General features: G+C 44.4%; 1 protein-coding gene across 1 annotated transcript in view; it reads left to right on the forward strand.

Moving 5' to 3' along the window:
• ZNF606 (zinc finger protein 606) overlaps positions 1–18,953 on the forward strand; it is a 52,377-nt gene extending 33,424 nt beyond the window's left edge. The window contains 8 exon segments of the mRNA XM_060288901.2: positions 883–1,027; positions 1,691–1,799; positions 2,535–2,591; positions 3,205–3,293; positions 11,454–11,580; positions 11,809–11,907; positions 16,988–18,759; positions 18,762–18,953. Of these exon segments, the coding sequence (XP_060144884.2) occupies positions 1,769–1,799; positions 2,535–2,591; positions 3,205–3,293; positions 11,454–11,580; positions 11,809–11,907; positions 16,988–18,759; positions 18,762–18,803 (2,217 nt within the window). The 5' untranslated portion in view covers positions 883–1,027; positions 1,691–1,768 and the 3' untranslated portion in view covers positions 18,804–18,953.
• The last annotated feature ends 501 nt before the right edge of the window (positions 18,954–19,454 follow it).

Below are 19,454 nucleotides of genomic sequence, written 5' to 3' on the forward strand. Positions count from 1 at the left end.
CAGGCAGCGGTGGCTGGGGAGCGCGGTCCGCCGCTGGGAAAGCACCGCCCGCCTCGCCGAGGTCTCTGGCACGGCGGTCCGGGTAAATCCCTAGAAGGAGGAACTCGGAGGCCGAGCACCTCCAGGAACTTGCCAAGGTCTAACCGGAAGCGCTCCGCCTGGAACTACCACTCCCAGCAGCCTGCGCGGCGCGTCCCGGTCGACGCCGGGCCGGGGTGGGTGGGGGGAGCGACCGCCATTGTCCGCTGCTGAGGTGAGGCGGTCGCCCAGTCCGTGGGGTTGCTACTGCTGCTGCTGCTGCTGCTGCTGCCGCTGCCGCTGCCGCTGCCGCTGGCCGGGAGGTCGGGAGAACGGGTGGAGAGAGCCGACGCCTACACTCGCGGCGGGCGCGACGCCAGGGCAGGTCCCTCGGCCCGCCTACGGCCTCGCGGCCGCGCTGGAACAACTGGGCGGGCCTGGGTGAGCCCTGCGCGTCGGGCCTTTGTCCTCCGGGCGGGAACCCCAGACGCACGGGCGAGCCGGGCCGAACGTCCCCGGCGAAGCAAACGCGAGCTTGTTAAGTCGCCCGCGAAGAGCGGCGGGCACTGGCCCTCAGGGGTGCGAGGCCGGTGGTTGCGAACCAGGTGAGTCCGGCCGTTCCCGGGACGGGCTGAGAGCATCGCACCCGCGGCAGGGTTGCGGAGGAAATCCGGGGCGGGAGGCCAGGAAGCAGGAGGCGAGGACCCCTCCGAGGCCGTTCCGGGGAGTCTACCTTTCCTTCCCTGGCGGGCGTTTCTCGTACGAGTCCGTTCTCGTCTGACGCAGAGGCAAGTCAAAAGTGGGTTGGGAACAGCCCAGGGCTCCTTTAAACGTACAGTGACCGAGGACTTTGTCAAGTTGCAGGCAAGAGTGCAGAATACTCAGTGTGCCGACTTGGAGTTCGGGCGCAGATCCCGGTGCCCCTGGTGCCCAGTGGGCGTCCCAGCGCTTTGTGCACTCTCCCAGGAATCCGCAGAGCTCTGCCAATGGGCGTCGGGCCCTCAGAGAGGTGCGGGACTTGCATAAATAAGCCTAGAACTTAGGGAGTTGGGGATGGTCTGGGCTCCAAACCCGGCTTTCTTTTGGCCTCTGCACCAGCAGAGACAGACAGACTTGGGCCTGGTAGGTCTTCCAGGTGGATTTTTTTTTTTTTAAAGATAAAATTTACGTAACATAAAATTAACCATTTAATCGTACAAGTCAGTGATTTTGTTGTGCTTTCAGAACGTTGTGCAGTCATCACCACTATATAATTCCAGAACATTTTCATAACAACCCCCAAGGAAAAAACCCCTGAACCCATTAAGCATTCATTCCCCCGTTCCTCCTTCCTTTCTGCTCTAGACAGCCACTTACATGTGAAGGTTGTACGTAGATTTTATAGTAATTTTCGTTAAATCAACAGAAAAGCTACCTTGTCCTTGTCAGTAGCTGTCTCTTGAGAACTGTTGACAAATTTCTGCTCTCTTATTCTGGAACGTGCCCATTTTTCAGCTAATTCTTGTCACCCTTCATTTCTTTTAAGAAATTCTGTTATGTTTTTGACATGTAAATTGTATTCTTATAATGCTCTGTAGGAGTCTTTTTGTTTCTGTGGATGTGTTCTCTTTATTCCCACTGGATCTTCTGTGAGGAAAGACCATTTTTTGTCTTTTTACACTTTTATCACTAGGTGGGTATTGCAGTTGCTTTCAGTAATCACCCAAATCCACTGCTCCTGGGCAAGCTCCTGGTGGATTAATCCTGCAGGATGGCAGCCATCAACCCGTGGGCTTCGTGGGGTGAGTACAAATCTTGTTTCTTCTGGGCCTCTCCAGCAATGATGTGCTGGAGAGGGGCTGAGGGCTTTTGGGATTGGGGAGGGGGGGGGTCTCTCTGTCTTGGTATAGAATTAGAACTGAGTGAGATTTCTTTAAAAAGTTGGTTGTTTGTATTAAAGTCAGTGTAATTTTTGTGTATTTCATAGTCATCTCCTGAGAAGTCTCATTAGTTTTAAGAGATTTTCTAGTGATTTGTGTGACAGTCGTACGTACAACCAAAATTTCTCTACTACTCCCGTATTTTTTTACTATTATTATTGTTTCTTATTATATAGCAGTGTTTTATGATATAAGAACAATGTTAAAATAGTGTCAGTGGTGTGTTTTATCTTTAAGCAAGCTTTCATGTATCTGTCATTAAAGATATCAAAGGAGTATCTTTCTACTAATATTTTTTAAAAATTAAGTAATGTTAAATTTTATCAAATACCTGTCCAGCCTATTTAAGTAGTTCTGTCCTTAATTGTTCTGTTGCTGTGTCATATCAATAAAATTCCTGAAAGTGACCCACCTGTGCATTTCTGCTATAAATCTAGCTTATGTTGGGTTTGTTTCACACGTCCTTGGTCTCTACTTATGGAATTTTGTTTTGTGCATTAGTGAGACAGTTCTCCTTTTCCATTTGTAGCCTTTAGTCACTAGGATTGGTGTCACAGTTCTTTCCTTTCCTTGTCCTAACCGGATCCTCTGATGCAGGTATCTTTACGGACCAGTCCTGGGGGATGGCGGCTGTTGACCCGTGGGCCTCCTGGGGTGAGTCAAGAACTTTTGTCCCCGGACTTCCCTGGTGGTCCAGCAGTTAAGACTCCACACTTCCACTGCTGGGGATGCGGGTTCCATCCCTGGTCGGGGAACTATGATCCGACATGCCTCATGGTGTGGCAAAAAAACAACTTGTGTCCCCATCAGCCACATTGGTTAACATGTTGTGGTCTCTCCCAGCAGTAACCTGCCATTGCCAGGGAATTAGAGCTGGGGAGGAGGGGGCCGGGGGCGTGGGGTCTGGTCCAGCTCTGTCTCTGGGCAGAGCTGGAACAGAGAGGGACCAGAACACTCCACTGGGGGGTACGGTGTGATGATATCTCCAGGACAGGATGCATGAGAATGAATGTGTGGCCACTTAGGGCTCAGGCCTAGAAAGTCTGTGAAGAGACACTTTGTCTAAGACAGTACCTCAGCAAGGGGAGATTGTCCCTGTGTTTAGGCACATTCTTTAATTTCTCGGCCCCACTGCTTTCATCTATAACATGAGGAGGTAGGGTTTTTCCCTTGCCCAAAGGGGAAGGACAGGGTCAGGAGGTGGGACTCATGTGGTCACACTTCTGGGAGGGAGAACTGCCTCTGTGACTTCACTTTCCTCCCCCAGCTCTGTGTCCTCAGGACTCTACCTGGTGCGTGGAGAAGACCCCTGAGGAGAGAAGGAGGGCCCCCAGGCTTCCGACAGCCCAGGCCCAGGTGAGATGGGGCTTCTGCTTTTTCGTGAAGGGTTGCCCTGTTCCCTAAGGTGTTCAGGGTGTTCGCGGCCATCCCAGTCGATGTACTTCCTCAGTTTACCACAGCTAGGGTTTGGGTAAAGAAGGAATCAGCTAGAAGTTTATTGATTCCTGAGCACAGGTCGGGAGAATTCTGTTTTCCATGACTTGCAGCCTCACTGTCAACCAGCCTGTTCAGAGTCCCGGGCCCCAGCTGTGCTGTGGGCTGTTTGGTGGATAAGGGGCAACCCTCTTCTGGCTAGCATCCCCCTCCTCTTTTTCCCTCCCACCTTCCCTCATGTATTCAGTGCCTGACTCAGATTGATGATGTCTGCTGAGCTCTGTGCTTACTGGGAGGAGAACAAGGTGAAGTGTTAGCCCCCATCCTGAGGAGCTCCCATGCCACTTTCCAGGGTGGTTCAGTCAACTGCTGAGACCTCACCATCTGCCTAGTGCTGCACATGTGGTTCAGGACACAAGCCAGAGGTGCTTAGGGAGGCCCTGAGCCCTGGAGGAGCTGAGCACAACTGATGCCTTGGGAGAGTCTGCATAGAGGCCGTGGGGCACAGAGCACCTGGGGTCCTTTTGCTGTGGAGAGGAGGCTGCCTGGGAGATAGAACACCCCTGAGCCAAGGGGTAAAGGGGACACATCAGCCGGGTGGGCATAGCCTGCTGAGCAGGAATCTGGCCTCCAGTAGCACCATGGGGACACACCACATGACCAGCATCTGGGTGAAGGCTGGCCATAATTAGATTTTAGGCCAAAGAGGCCAGGACAAACCCAGCCGCATCCTGAATGCCCGCCACCGAGCTGGGTCTCCATCCTGGTGGTAATGAGAAGCCTCAGAAGTGTTGGAAGCAGGAGGAACCAGGGTCTAGAATGTGGCTGGAAAGTTGCCTCTGGCAGGGGAGTGGAAAGAATGGGGGCTGTGGGAAGCAGGCTGGCGTATCAGGCTTCAGTCTGCAGCACCTGGAAGCCAGATCTGAGAGGTATAAGGGAGTCGAAGCAGGAGGACTTCGTGACTGTAAGGGCACAAGGGTGGCTCCCAAGAGAAATAGGGCAGCACAGTTCATGATGTTGGACAGGTGTCATCTCCCTCCTCCCCTCTTGCTCAGCCCCCTTACTTGAGGCAGCCACTTAAAAAATTTTTTTTAATAAAAGCTGTATTAAAATATTAATGTACCATAAAGTTCAACTTTTTAAAGTATGTAGCTCAGTGGGTTTTAGTATATTCACAGAACTCTGCAACCATCACCAGTATCTAATTCTAGAACATTTTCATCATTCCAAAAAGAAACCCTATACCCATTAGTAGTTACTCCCTGTTTCCCCAACTCTCAGCTCCTGGCAACCACTAATCTACTTTCTCTGTATTTGCGCATTATGGGCATTTCATATAAAGGGAATCATATAATATATGGCCTTTTGTGTCTGGCTTTCATGGGTCCTGTATGTCATATCGTTTATCAGTATTTTATTTCTTTTCATGACTTGGAAGTAGCCATTTTTAACATGTTTCAGTTTCTTAGGGTTTTTTCTAAATGAGAGATTTTTATCCTAGTTCTTCACATTTACATGTACTCTGATTGTCTGCTGTGAAAGACAAAAATAGTTTCATTACTATATTTAGATTTTTCATTTCTAAGTTCAAATAATGAATCAAGCAAATGTGAGATACTGTGATATAAAAATGTTAATAACATCTCTGCTTAGCATTACGTCTCCCGCCAAGTTAAAAAAAAAATTAACAAAACCTCCCACGGTTTCAAGGCTGACTGGTGAAGCACGTCGTGAGTATGCTGTCCCCACGTCACAGCACTGCCGTCTCAGGTCTGAGCCACGTAATGAGGGCATCACAGCTTGGGTGACTGGTGTTCGTTGCTCTTACAACGTGCGGTCATTTGCAGACAATCGATAGTGAAGCTAGACTAGGCTGAAAGATGGGCCCTGATCAGTTGCTTGGGAACAGAAGTTAGCTGTAGTGAAGTGCTGTGAAGAAATTCTAATAACCACTGTGCTGCACTCTGCTGTCCATTTATATGAGGGTTTCTGAGAGTTATTAGAGTTAATGCCGAGAAAATAAAATGGAGAATTAAAATAACACCACCCTCTAATGTCTGAAGAGTTGTGATTTGTGAGCATGTACTCCTGGCCCCTTCCCACACCCACTTTGGATCTTTCCCTGTGGGAAACTCAAGACTTGAATGTGTGAGTTTTGTATTAAGTGAGGTCTTGGGAACACAAACAAGAGCGCCTTATCCCTCTATTGTTCCCTCCAAATTAAATATTTATTGAAATAAAGCATTCACCTGGTGAAAATATCAAATGCTGTCATCCCTTGTTATCTGAATAGTCTGATCTTACAAACATGTTGGTTAGTGAAGTTTCAGCTAGTGGGAGCCCTTTATTTTGATGAATAGGGAAAATAATAATAATATCCCAGCCCATATAAAAACCCCAGCCAGACCCCCCCAAATATGGAAACTCTCAAACCCCCACTATAACAATCCACCAAAGATTTCTGCACAGTAAACATTCACATAAAACACGAATTAATGGAATACTCTGCCTCCGTCTTTGGTTGTTTCAAGGTTGAGCACAGTTTAGTTATATTTTCCTTCTCTGCAAAGAGCTTGCCCTAAAATATTAATAAATAATGAAATTCTGAAGATGCCAGAGAGTATATCTGGACTTCCCCAGGTTCCATGAAGGGGCCAGTTGTCAGAGAATTCAGGTAATGCAGGAGCAATCAGATGAGATCCTTAGCTGTCAGGTAAACAGCTAAGACCCAGCTCAGAACCCCCTACATCCTCTCTTAAACCCTCCTGTAGTTTAAACGTGAGGCTGGTGTGTCAGATTTCATAAAGTGCCTTAGAATGTCTAGATAAATGATTATACTTGTGTACAAAGCAACATGTCCAAAAATGTTTACAAGAATTTGGGTGAAACATCTTTGCAAGTCATCCTGGCAGATGATATTTGGAAAGTAGGAGTTCAGGTAAGGGTTACCTGTGAAATGGAAGGGCTCACTCCTACCTAGGGGGTGGGGCCCTTCTCTGTTCTGCTTCCTTGCTCCTAAGCATTAGGTAACTGAGGCTTTCGTCTCCCAGCCCCACCTCTTGTCTCCACAGCTGGTGAGACTAGGTGCCTATCTTCTGCTGTCTCTTCTGTTTCATCACCAGCCTCAGTTTTGCATTTTCTTTGTATCCCTAAGGCCTCCAGGAGTTGTGGGCCCTGACATTGGGGCATATTCTGCTAGGGGTCTTTTTTCTTCCTGATGGGCAGTCCATGGGCCCTTCCAGTTTTGATGACATCTCTCAACTCTGAAAATATTTTTTATTTAAATTTTTATTTTGACAAATTCCATAACTGCAGAAAAGTATAAAAAGTGATTAAACAGGGTCCCACTCCAAATCATCGTTAATGTTTTGCCATATTTACCTTTCGTTCTTTTTAGTCCCCAATCACATTCTTTTTGCACCCTTCCTGACAACAACCACTTAAGATACGTACATAGTTAATCCATTTTCATACTCATGTAAGTAATAAACTATATAGACATTATAAGGTAATAATCTGGTTTTTTTAACAATGCTTTTTCTACATGTAGCTTTTCTACACCTTTCAAGGTCAATTTTGAGGTATATCCATGTGGTAGATGAAGGTCAAGTACATTCCTTTTGCCACATCAGAGAAGCGCACTCTACTCATCTAAGTCCTTCCTCCTTCCACCATTTTTCCTATTCCAAACAAAGCCCTGTGGAAGTTCTTTTAGTTTTGCTTTGTGCGCACGTTTAAGTTTATCTAGGCATACCTTGGAGGCAGCACTTCGCTGAGTTTTAGGGTGTTTGTGTTTTCCGTGTGACCAGTGCTTCCACGTGGCTCTGAAAGGGCAAAGCCCCTTCTCAGTCTCCCCACTCAGAAGGTGCATATTTCCCTGCATCTTTGCTGCCACTTGACAATATTAATATCGGGTCTTTTAATTTTTGTTTACCTCAAGACCACAAAAGTTTATTGCATTATTTTAATTTGCATGTTTTTGATTGCTAGTGAGGTTGAATATCTTTAAATGAGTTATTGGCCATCTGTATTTCCTTCTTTCTCTGTGTGTCTCCCATCCCTAGATTTCTGTAGATTCTCACATTAATATGTAGGCATTTCATGCTTTCTGGATCCTGAGTCTTTGCCACATATGGATTATCTTCTCCAAATCTATAGCTTGTCTCTATGGTGTCTTTTATCAGTGAAATGTTTTTTGGTATATTTTTGTCAAATATATCTGTCTTTGTTTATGGCTAGTGTTGGTTGTGTCTTTTTTAAAGAAGTCCTGTGTTTTTAAAAAATTCCCTCCTGTTTTCCTTTATATTATTTTTCTGAGGTTGTCTGTTAGATGGCCCCCTGACTGCTGTGTTTTTTATCTCTTCTTCATATTCTCTGAGCCTCTTGTATTATCCTGTCCTATTTTATACCGAATCTTTCCAATCTGGGAATTAGAAGTATAGGTCATTGGAAGTTGGATGTGACTGCTGCCTGGATTCTCTGTCCTCTTAGCTGCTAAGTTCAGTCTTTCCACCTGTGCAGATGTTCCTCATGTGTGCAGGGGCCCTCTGGTCTGTCTTTGTTTACCAGAGAAGAGCTGTGAGGCTGTGTCTCACAGATCTGCTTTGTGCACCTGAGCAGGTCTGGTTCCTGATTGACCTGCCTCTAGGTCTCTGTCTCTATCTGTCTCTCTCCCTCCCTCCCCTGACAAGTCTCACTCTAATCTCCATGTGCCTCGGTGGGCCAGGATCACCAGGTCGGTTCTGCTTCCGGTTTCCTGGGTGCACAGCTGGCTGTTAGGCCACAGACCCCTCCCCTCTCCCTGTGTTGGGCTGAAGGGGTCTCAACTCCAGGGTAGTCACTCATCCAGGCAGCCTGAGAACCTCCCACACTCTTGAGTATGAGGAGGGTCCAGGGAGTTTTTCCCACAAGGCAAACTGGCTGGCAGGGATGTGGGGCAACTGGCAAAGTTGTCCTGAATATAGAGGTCCTGAGTATAGACCTTGCAGCCTGATTCTCCTGGCTTCAGTGGCATTTAAGCTCAGAGCCCAGAGCCTCTCTTGGGGTCCTGCTTCCCCTGCAGCCCCTTCTAATGTGCAGGCCTGGGGTCTCCTTTGCTCTGGTTCCTTGGTCAGCCACACTCATCTCCCCATCTTGCGGGAATAATGTGTAGAACACCACATGCCGACGGCCTCTTCGCTGGCCCGTTATGTCGTTTACTTTCTTAAAAAAAACTTTAGGAGATTTAAAAACCCTACGAGTTTCCTGTTGCCGCTATAACAGATTACCACAAACTTAATGGCTTAGAACAACATGAATTTATTCTCATGTTCTGGAGTCTGAAGTCTAGAATGGGTCTACAGGGTTGTGTTCTTTCTGGAGGCTCAGGGGAGAGGCTGCTTCCTTGCTTTCACTCGCTTCTAGAGGCTACCTGCCATTTCTTGGCTCATGGCCCCTTCCTCCATCTTCAGTGTGCATCACTCCGACCTCTGCTTGCATTGTCTCCTTTTCTCTGACGCATACACTCCTACCTCTTTCACTTGTAAGGACCCTTGTGATTTCATTGAGCCCACTGGATAATCCAAGATAGTCTTCCCATCTCAGCATCCTTAACGTAATCACATCTCTGTAACTATGACATCTTTTGTCATATTAAGGTAACAGTCATTAGGACATGGACGTCTTTGGCAGTGCCATTATTCAGCTGACGACAGACACCCACATTCACCAGCCTTAGCAAATGTCACCTTCCAACTTTCTGCCTTTTCATTTATTCGGACAACCTTTTAAAAAAAAAAACTAGAGTATTTTATAGCAAAGCACAGATACTGTATCATTTCACACTTCTGTGTATGTATCTGAGACATTCATACCTTTTAGAAGATAAACACAATACCTTTACACACCCAACAAAATTAACAACAGTAATTCCTTACTATTACCTAATACCAAGCCCGTATTCACTTTTCCCCACTTGTCCCCAAAATGTCTTTTGCAGTTGTTATTCAAATCAGGATCCAAGCAAGGACCACATGTTGCATGTGCTTCATATACTGAAGAAACCAGGTCACCTGTCTTGGGTTGCCTGATTTTGCCTTTGTGATGTCCTTGGATGAGTTCCTCTATCCAGCTGTCTCCCATAGACTGGTAGTTGAGCTAGAGGATAGGGCAGATTCAGGCTTTGTATTTTGGGCAAGAGTACTTGATAGGTGGTGCTGGGTCCTTCTTACTGTCCTGCATCAGTGGGCACAGGTTGTCTGGTTGGCCCATTTCCAGGTGATGTGATGGATTAGTGGCTGCAGGTATTGTCAGCCTGACCCCTCCATCGGACATTTCCCTTATGCCTTTCACCTGTGGTTTAGCAGTCATCAATGATCATTGCCAATGTCCACTATTTTAGTAGGGGTTGCAGAATCTCTCTAGTGATTTCATTCCTCTGTGTCAATTAGATGTGGTGGTTTTGTTCCTTTTTACGTATGTGTATGGGGATCTGTTGGGGTCTTGGGAAGGGTGGGAGGTGAACTTGTGGCTCAGTCCACCAGCTTGACAGCTGCCACGGTGTGGGCTTGGACCTTGTTAACTATTGAACTTTGAAGCCATCTAAGTAGGTGCCACCCTTGAGATTAGGGAGCATGAGATGGGCACACCAGGAGCACCCTGGGCAGGAAGCCTGGCCTCCCAGCTGGTCTCCCAAGTGTGATCACTCTGAAAGTGCATTGAGTTTAGGTATGGTGCACACTTCGGTTTTGTGCACTTCTCTACCCGAATGTTACATTTAAGTAAAAAAAGTTTACCCCAAAAATGTAGAAGCAGCAGCCAGTAAGGAAACTGAGGCCTGGGCATGTCTGTAAGAGGAAAATAAAAAAATTGGAATGGAGGAGTCCAAGGCTAAGGAGGGTTTCACTAAAGGAGGTTGTGAATAGCAGTTGTAAATGCTTTTTGGAGTTAGAGAATCACTGGAGCAGAAGCAGTTCTGTGTTTCAAGCCAGTCATGTGAAGGTGGAGGAGGAGCAGTTCAGACCAGCAGAGCAAAGTCTACACTGAAGACCAGCATGAGGGCTGACCCTGGTCGGGGATGACTCTCAGGACAGAAAGGAAGGCCACATGTGGGTGGAAGAGAAGTGAATAGCAGGCTGTGAGGAAGTGGAGGGATGCTTGGAGTGGAAGCGCACTGCACGTGTATCTATTCAGTGGGTGTTTGTCCTGGGGATGATTCTGCACTGACATGGAAGGGAGGACTGTAGTGCACAGACAGCCCAAGAGGGGGCCCTAGGAAGGAACAGGGGCTGTGGGGTTTGTCGCTCACTCACCTCCCATGAAGCACAGCTCGCTCCCCAGTCCCCCTGCCACAACCTGGAAGTGCCCAGATACCTGAGGCTCACGTTGATGGCTTCAAAGGACTGTAAGGGATGCATTCATTGCAAAAATCAGACTTCCCTTTAGCTTTCTAGTGGGTATTCTTGGTTCTCTTTTTCCTAAAAACATCAGTTTGAACTTTTTCAAAATCAAAGTGCTTTGACAGCAACTGTAAGTGATTCTCTTTGGCTTGGGCTGCTCTGCTTAATCCTGTCTCACCCCTACCTCCAGTCCTTGGGTCGGAGACAATCTGGGAGTGGAAGTGTCTCTGCTGTGGCCAAGAAGGCGGTCACCCTTCCAGGTCCTATATCTACACGTGGAGCAGACTTGAGCCCCAGGTTCTCTGGTCTGTGACCAGGGCTCAGAGTCTGCATCCACCCTGGTCCTGGTCTCGGTCTTATTAAGTGTCTGCAGTTCCAGAGAAGCAGGAGGAATTGCCCAGATGGGAGTCCTGTCCATACTAGCCAGTGTTAACTAGAATTGGGCAAGATCTTAGGAGAGACCTGCTCATCTCTATTGTGGTTATTGTGGGCCCAGATATCTAACTCCCTAAGAGTACATCCCAAATGCAGGGCCCTGGGTGGCTCCCAGTGAGACCTGACCCACGTCAGTGAGAATACCGAACGCATCCAGGACAATTCCTCTATGTACTATCTCCTCTCCAGGGCTGTCAGCCTCACTCCATCCCCAGAAAACACTGGAGTGGGGGTAGCTCCGGGCTGAGGAGGAACATGTGTGCTCTTTTAGGAACCAGTGACCTTCAAGGATGTGGCTGTGGACTTCACCCAAGAGGAATGGGGGCAGCTGGACCCTGTTCAGAGGACCCTGTACCGTGATGTGATGCTGGAGACCTATGGGCATCTGCTCTCTGTGGGTAAGGCGGGGACTGCCCAAGTAAACGATGCTGTCCCCCTTGCAATCCCCTGTGCTACTCTCTGTTTACAAGCTTACGAGGCCTCAGAAGGGCTGAGATGATCTTGAGCCCTGAGGTTCAAGGATGAAATCCCTATTGCTCATAAAGCATGAAGTGAAGTCATTCATGAGAAATAGACAAGGGAGGGTTACATGGCTCTACAAGTCTGTGTTTTTCCTCCACATGTAGGGAATAAGATCGCCAAGCCTGAGGTCATCTCCCTGTTGGAGCAAGGAGAAGAACCGTGGTCGGTGGAGCAGGCATATCCTCCTCAAGGCACTTGTCCAGGTGAGAGCAGACCCCAGGTGGGAGCGAGGAACCTTCCTCCAAGCCATCCTTGTTTGGGAAGTGGGCTGAGGCCGTGAGGAGTTCACTTCCTCAGAGACGGTCACAGTTCCTTCCAAGGAGCTTTATCCCTTTATCCCTTGACTTTTTTCTGCTGTTGATTCAGAGCAAAGATGCCCACCTTTTTAACACGGTAACAGTTTTTGTATGCTACAGTTTCCCTCCTCACCTCTCATGTTCTTTGCTTTGTCCCTTTGTCTAAGAAGACTTCTCATTCATTTACCTGCTTTTTAATGTTTTATTGCCAAACTTGTGGCCTGTAGTCACTAACTCTTCTTACAAAAAAACAACAAAAAATGTTTTTTTAATATAGATAATGTATTTACATGATTCAAAAAACTCAAAGCTATATAAAATGTGTAAGCTGAAAAAAATCTCATTTATACTCTCTCCTCTTATCCACATTATTATTATTCTCCAGAGAGACACACAGATAGACACACAGAGGCACACACAGGCAACCACTTTCCTTTTACTATAAATTTTGGGGTTATTTTATTAGTGGTTGCCCTGGGAATTATAATTAACATCTTAATTTATAACAATTTAGTTTGGGTTACTATCAGTTTAATTTTGATAGTATACAAAAACTTTGCTTCTGTATAGCTCTGTCCTCCCTCTTTTGTGCTATTATTGTCACAAATTACATCTGTACATTGTGTTTCAACATAGATTCATAACAGATTTTTAATTTATTTATAATTATTGCTTTATGTAGTTGTCTTTTAAATCAGATAGGAAACAAACAAAAAATGCATTTGTATCGTCGTCTTGTATTTACCTATGTAGTTACCTTTACTGGTAGTCAGTATTTCGAGTTAGTGTCTTTTCATTTCAGCCTAAAGAACTCCTTTTAGCATTTCTTGTAGGGCAGGTTTACTAGCAGCAAACTCTTAGCTTTTTTTATTGGAGAATGTCTTGATTTCTCCACTTTTGAATGATAGTTTTGCCAGGTATAGAATTCATGGTTGACATATTTCTTTTTCTCTCTGGCCTCCGTGGTTTCTGATGAGAAATAAGCTGTTTATCTTGTTGAGGATCCCGTGTATATGATGACTTGCTTCTCTCTTGTTGCTTTCAGGATTCTGTCTTTGGCTTTGGCTTTTGAAAGTTTAATTACAGTGTGTATGCATGGGCCTTCTAGATTCCCAGGAATATGTTAGGACTTTTCAAATCTATGGACATCTCACTCCTCAGGTTTTCCTTTCATTTTCTGGTTTGTGTATTGTGTATCCCGTCTGTTTTCCATCACCTCAGACAGTAACGCTTTAAAACATTGCCATTAAACATTTGACAAATACCTACTTCCTAGAAGTTTTTAGCGCTGTGCAAGTTCCCACAAGCCTTTCAAGTGGGGTCTTCCTGGGAACCACCAAACAGGTCAGATAATGACTGTTGTTTGGGAATGAGGCTTTGAAAAAGCTCTAGCTTTGTTCTGTTCCTTCTATCACCAGAAATGTGAGCTGTTATTTTCCAAGGCTACTGCTGAGTTGAGGAGTCAGATGGGATTAGGGTAAGTTAAAATGCCACAAAACTCACCGTTATTATTGAAACTCAGTTTTCCTTGAATAAACTCTCCCTGGGTTGCTGCAAGTCTTTGGTTAATTTAGAGAATTCAGAAGAAACTTATTCTGTCAGGTTTTGCCAGTTTTATGGTTGCTTTTATGGAGTGGTGAAATTTCACTGATGTCTTACCGAGGTTAATTGCTTGCAATAATTTCTATTGTTTGTTTCCTGAGTTTTTTAATGCAATTATAAGAATATAGGCATATGTAGTTACTTTTCACCTTTCCAAAGGTAGAATACAATACACATCATTCTGTATCTTGTTGTTTTTAATTTAACGATATACCATGGCCCCCTCTTGAGTCCTGAAGTTGTACATCTTCCCATCTAACGAAGTGAACTTTTGTGGAGTCTTAACCAGCTGCCCCCTATCTGGATCTGAAACCTTCCACCAAGGAGTCATGAATTCCAGAAGCTTTAATGGTCAGTGCTGACCATTCTAAGTAACTGTCCTGAGCCCTGTGGTTCCACCACCTCCATCCTTACACTTCTGCCTTCTTGGAAATCATCTCAACTGTCTCCTTGATCTTGGTAGAACCAGGAATCTCAGCTCTCCCTTCTAGATTGTTTCCCCGTCTTCCTGATCTATATCCCTGATGCCAACCTTCTGTGAGTCTGCTAAGCTGGAAATGGGGAAGTCATCCTGACTGCCTGCTCTTTCCTCTCTAAGAAGTAATCTCTTGTCTGACTTCTGAGATTTTCTTCCTCTGAAATGTCAGCTGTGTCATTCAGCTTCCACCAACATCACCCTCAGGTAGGCACTCTCATAAAATTCCAGCTCAAGTTGGTGAGTGAATTATTATTTGTTATTAGCGCCCTCAGATGTTGTTTCTAGATTTATATCCCTGAAATCTTCCATTATGAGGTCTCTGCCAGTAAACCTACAGTGACTTGAGTTGCCTTTTAAATAACTCTGACCAGATTTCAAGACCTTCGAATTTTTTCTATTATTTTGCTCCTTTCCTGACTAGTTCCTGCAGTTTACTCAGCTGGCATCCTTAAGGCCCTCCTTACATTTCAGTCACATCACGCATGCCTTTGCTCATGCCATACCAGCAGTCTGTCTGTATTTGAGTCATGCCCGAAGACTGAGCTCATGTTATTTCTCTTGTGTGAAACCTTCCTTGATTGCTTCTGTCGTGGTCTCCTTTTCTGACCTCCCATCCGCTTAGCATCTACAACCCCACAAACTCTCAGTGATGTAATGTGTGTATTCATAACTGTTTAGATCGTCACCTCATCACATAGATTATAATTTACAGGTGGAAGAGACACTCAGGCCGTAAGTACTGAGTATGAAGCTGGACGGACATTATTTATCTAATCAGTGACTTGGTCAGCTACCATTTTTTAAAGTTTCTACTGGAAAAATTCAAAAGTTGTTTCAAGATCATTCCCTAACTACTAGAAGCTAAGCTTAAAATTGATAGTAAGTGCCATTTCTTGAGCAGAGTAGGATCTCTCCTGTTGTAATGGACTTGGGTAATAAAAGAGGGAAAATGGTGTATAGTGAAGAAGAAGAAAAACCTGGAGAAAGAGGACAAGGGTCTAGGCCCTGTTGGGTACCTGCAGCATTAGACCCTGTGGTATGCTGAATAATGAATGATACCCACCCCTGCAAAATGTCCACATCTGAAACTTGTGAATATGGTGCCTTATATGGCAAAAGAGACTTTTTCAGATGTGAATTAAACTAGGGATCTTGAGATAGATTATCTTGGATTGTCTGGATGGGCCCATGTTATTGTGAGGTCATTCTAAGAGTGAGGCAGGAGTGTCAGAGACACAGAGATGTGACTGACAGAAGCAAAGGTTGGAATGATAAACTTTGAAGATGGAAGGGGGAGCTACAAGCCAAAGAATGCAGGCAGCTTTTAAAGATGGCAAAGGCAAGGATGTGGATTTTCCCCTAGAGCTTCTGAAGGAAAGTTATCTTGATTTTAGCCCAGTGAAAGCCATTTAGAACTTCTGATTTTCAGACTGTGAGACAGTGAGTTTGTTATTTTAAGCCACAACATGTGTGGTAATTTGTTACAGCAGCAATAGGAAACTAATACAGACCCCTGTTGTTGGAGGACTGATACCTCAGCAGTGATGATAGGTAGCTTCCACATATTGAATTTGCCAGACATTTTGCTGGATTCACAATCTCATTGAATCTTCAGAAGAGTCACGTAAGGATAGTGGCAGAGCCAGTACTTAAATACAGATTATCAGACTGTAACTCCTGTATCTGCTTCATTGCAGTGTGCTGTCTTTCCAGTCTATCTCTTTTGTCATTATTCTACACATGTTAGAAGAACTTTAGGAGTATCCTGAAACCACGTGATTTTTGCCGTTCAGGAGGATGATTTTGTGTTATTGACTGAACTCTGTGAGATAGGAAATAATGTGATAGCTTGAAGCCTTTGTTGGTGATACTTTCTCTTAACCCCATCCCCTTCTTTTTTTGGCAGGTGTCAAAGTAGGGGAACAGTAAGGACATTATAACATAGAAATGAATTAGCACACTTTAATAATTTAAACATTAGTTTCTGAGGGGCTGGTTGTTCATCTGTCTTTTGTTAAGCCAATTATTATTTTTTCACCTTAATAGTATTAAATGCATCTGGATCCTCCAGACAACCCCCAGGTTCAGTGATTCATTAGAAGGACTCCCTGGACTCAAAAGGCATTATATTCAGGGTAATGGTTTATTACAGTGCAAGGACACAAAGCAACATCAGCAGAGGGTAAAGGTGCATGGAGCGAGGTCTGGAGGAAACCAAATGCAAGCTTTCAGTAGTTCTTTCCCAGTGGAGTTGCAAAGAACACACTTAATTCCTTCAGCAATGAGTTGTGTGAAGTGTCATCTACTAGGGAAGCTTGCCCAAGCCTGTGAGTCCAGGGTGTTTATTGGGGGTTGGTCATTTAGACACACATGACTGACTGAGTAATCATGGAAGCTCCAGAACCCCAGAAGGAAGCAGGCGTTCACCATAAATGACATTGTTTGTACAAACTGTCTAGAGAAGTTGGTACAGTATACTTCAAGGGTTCAAGCATGCAGAACACTCTTATGAGTTAGAACATTCCAGGATCTCAGTCCTTAGGAGTTGGCCGAGGGCCAGTCATGAAACAGGCCTTCTTGGGAATGTGCAAAATGTGACCAACTCAAGTGTGTAGAGTTAACTCTTTCCTGCACACACGTAATAACTGGTCCTCCTTTTCATGGGAAGATACTCCTAAATGGGTTTTATTCATATTCAGTGCACACTTTGTATTCTGGTTAACTACATTTGTTCACTTTTTACTATTCTTCTCTTTCCTATTACAATCTTCCTCTGGGTTACAAGTCTATTTGGAAACAAGTTCATGCTTACCTTTTCAATAATATGGACAGTAAATCTTACCTTTTCCACTCTACTCTTAGAAGTTCTTTCCCTATGCTCTCATGGATATTTTCTGTTTATTTCAGAATGGGTGAGAAATCTTGAAAGCAAAGCGTTGATCCCAACACAGAGCATTCTTGAGGAGGAACAGTCCCATAGCATGAAGTTGGAGAGATACATATGGGATGATCCTTGGTTCTCCAGGTTAGAAGTTTTGGGATGTAAAGACCAATTAGAAATGTATCACATGAACCAGAGTACAGCTATGAGGCAAATGGTCTTCATGCAAAAGCAAGTACTGTCTCAAAGAGGTGCTGAGTTCTGTGAACTTGGGGCAGGGTGTAGCCAGAGACTAAGCATTGTTCCATCTCAGAAAGTTTCTCAAATAGAACATTTCTGTAAGCCTGATACAAATGCTGAAAGTTGGAGATGTAACTCAGCCATAATGTATGCAGATAAGATTACCTGTGAAAATAATGAGTATGACAAAGCCTTCTACCACTCCATGCAACCTGTTCACCCTGCAAGGGTGCAAACTGGAGATAATCTTTTCAAATGTACTGATGCTGTTAAATCTTTCAATCATATACTGCATTTTGGTGATCATATGGGAATGCATACAGGAGAAAAACTATATGAATATAAGGAATGCCATCAAATCTTTAACCAGAGCCCATCATTTAGTGAACATCCAGGACTTCATATTGGAGGAAACCAGTATGATTACAAAGAATATGAGAATATCTTTTACTTTTCATCCTTTATGGAACATCAAAAAATTGGTACTGTAGAGAAAGCATATAAATACAATGAATGGGAGAAAGTCTTTGGGTATGACTCATTCCTTACACAGCATACAAGCACTTACACTGCAGAGAAACCCTACGAATATAATGAATGTGGGACGTCTTTTATCTGGAGCTCTTACCTTATCCAACATAAGAAAACTCATACTGGAGAGAAACCCTATGAATGTGATAAATGTGGAAAAGTTTTTAGGAATCGTTCAGCCCTTACTAAACATGAACGGACTCACACTGGAATCAAACCCTATGAATGTAATAAATGTGGAAAAGCCTTCAGCTGGAATTCTCATCTTATTGTACACAAGAGAATTCATACGGGAGAGAAACCTTATGTATGTAATGAATGTGGGAAGTCTTTCAACTGGAACTCCCATCTTATTGGACATCAGAGAACTCATACTGGAGAGAAACCTTTTGAATGTACTGAATGTGGGAAATCTTTCAGCTGGAGCTCCCATCTTATTGCCCACATGAGAATGCATACTGGAGAGAAGCCCTTTAAATGTGATGAATGTGAAAAAGCTTTTAGGGATTACTCAGCCCTTAGTAAACATGAAAGAACTCACTCTGGAGCAAAACCATATAAATGTACTGAATGTGGAAAATCCTTCAGCTGGAGCTCCCACCTTATTGCCCATCAGAGAACTCACACAGGAGAGAAACCCTATAACTGTCAGGAATGTGGCAAAGCATTCAGAGAACGTTCAGCCCTCACTAAACATGAAATAATTCATTCTGGAATTAAGCCCTATGAATGTAATAAATGTGGAAAATCATGCAGCCAGATGGCTCACCTTGTTAGACATCAAAGGACTCATACTGGAGAGAAGCCCTATGAGTGCAATAAATGTGGAAAATCCTTCAGCCAGAGTTGCCACCTTGTTGCCCATCGGAGAATCCACACTGGTGAGAAACCCTACAAATGTAATCAATGTGAAAGATCCTTTAACTGTAGCTCTCATCTTATTGCACACAGGAGAACTCATACTGGAGAGAAACCATATAGATGTAATGAATGTGGGAAAGCATTTAATGAGAGTTCTTCCCTTATTGTACATCTGAGAAACCATACTGGAGAAAAACCCTACAAATGTAATCATTGTGAGAAAGCTTTCTGTAAGAATTCTTCTCTTATTATTCATCAGAGAATGCATAGTGGAGAGAAACGCTTTATATGCACTGACTGTGGAAAAGCCTTTAGTGGTCACTCAGCCCTACTTCAACACCAGAGAAATCATAGTGAAGAGAAACTCTGTGAATTGAATTGATGAGAGATTTTTCTTTTATTGTACATTTGATAACACATTGAAAAAAAACCTATAAGTATAATCAAGAGGGGAAATTTTTAATACTAGTTCAGTAAGCCTTCTCCCCTTATTAATCAGTAGAAATTATCATCGTAGAAGAAACCTGTGAATGAAAAGAATAGGCAAAAGCCTTCCACAGTTGTGTAGCCTTTATTTAACATCAAATAATTACAGTGAAGAGGACACCAGGAATCCTACTTGAGCAACATGAACGTAGGGAATGAGACATCTTTTTGTAAGAGATCTCAACTATTTGTGGATCAGAGTGCATTGTTAAGGGAAAAACTTTATCCTAGGAAAAGTGTTTCAACTAGAAATCCGCTGTTTTGCATCAAGCTGGAATATTGGATGGAAGCTTTACAATAACATTTTGTGCATCATTATGGAAACACAGATTGTGCTATTATAAGGGGAGGGTCTGGGTGCCCTTTAAGGAATAG

The sequence above is a fragment of the Globicephala melas genome, chromosome 19, assembly GCF_963455315.2.
Source record: "Globicephala melas chromosome 19, mGloMel1.2, whole genome shotgun sequence".
NCBI lineage: Eukaryota > Metazoa > Chordata > Mammalia > Artiodactyla > Delphinidae > Globicephala > Globicephala melas.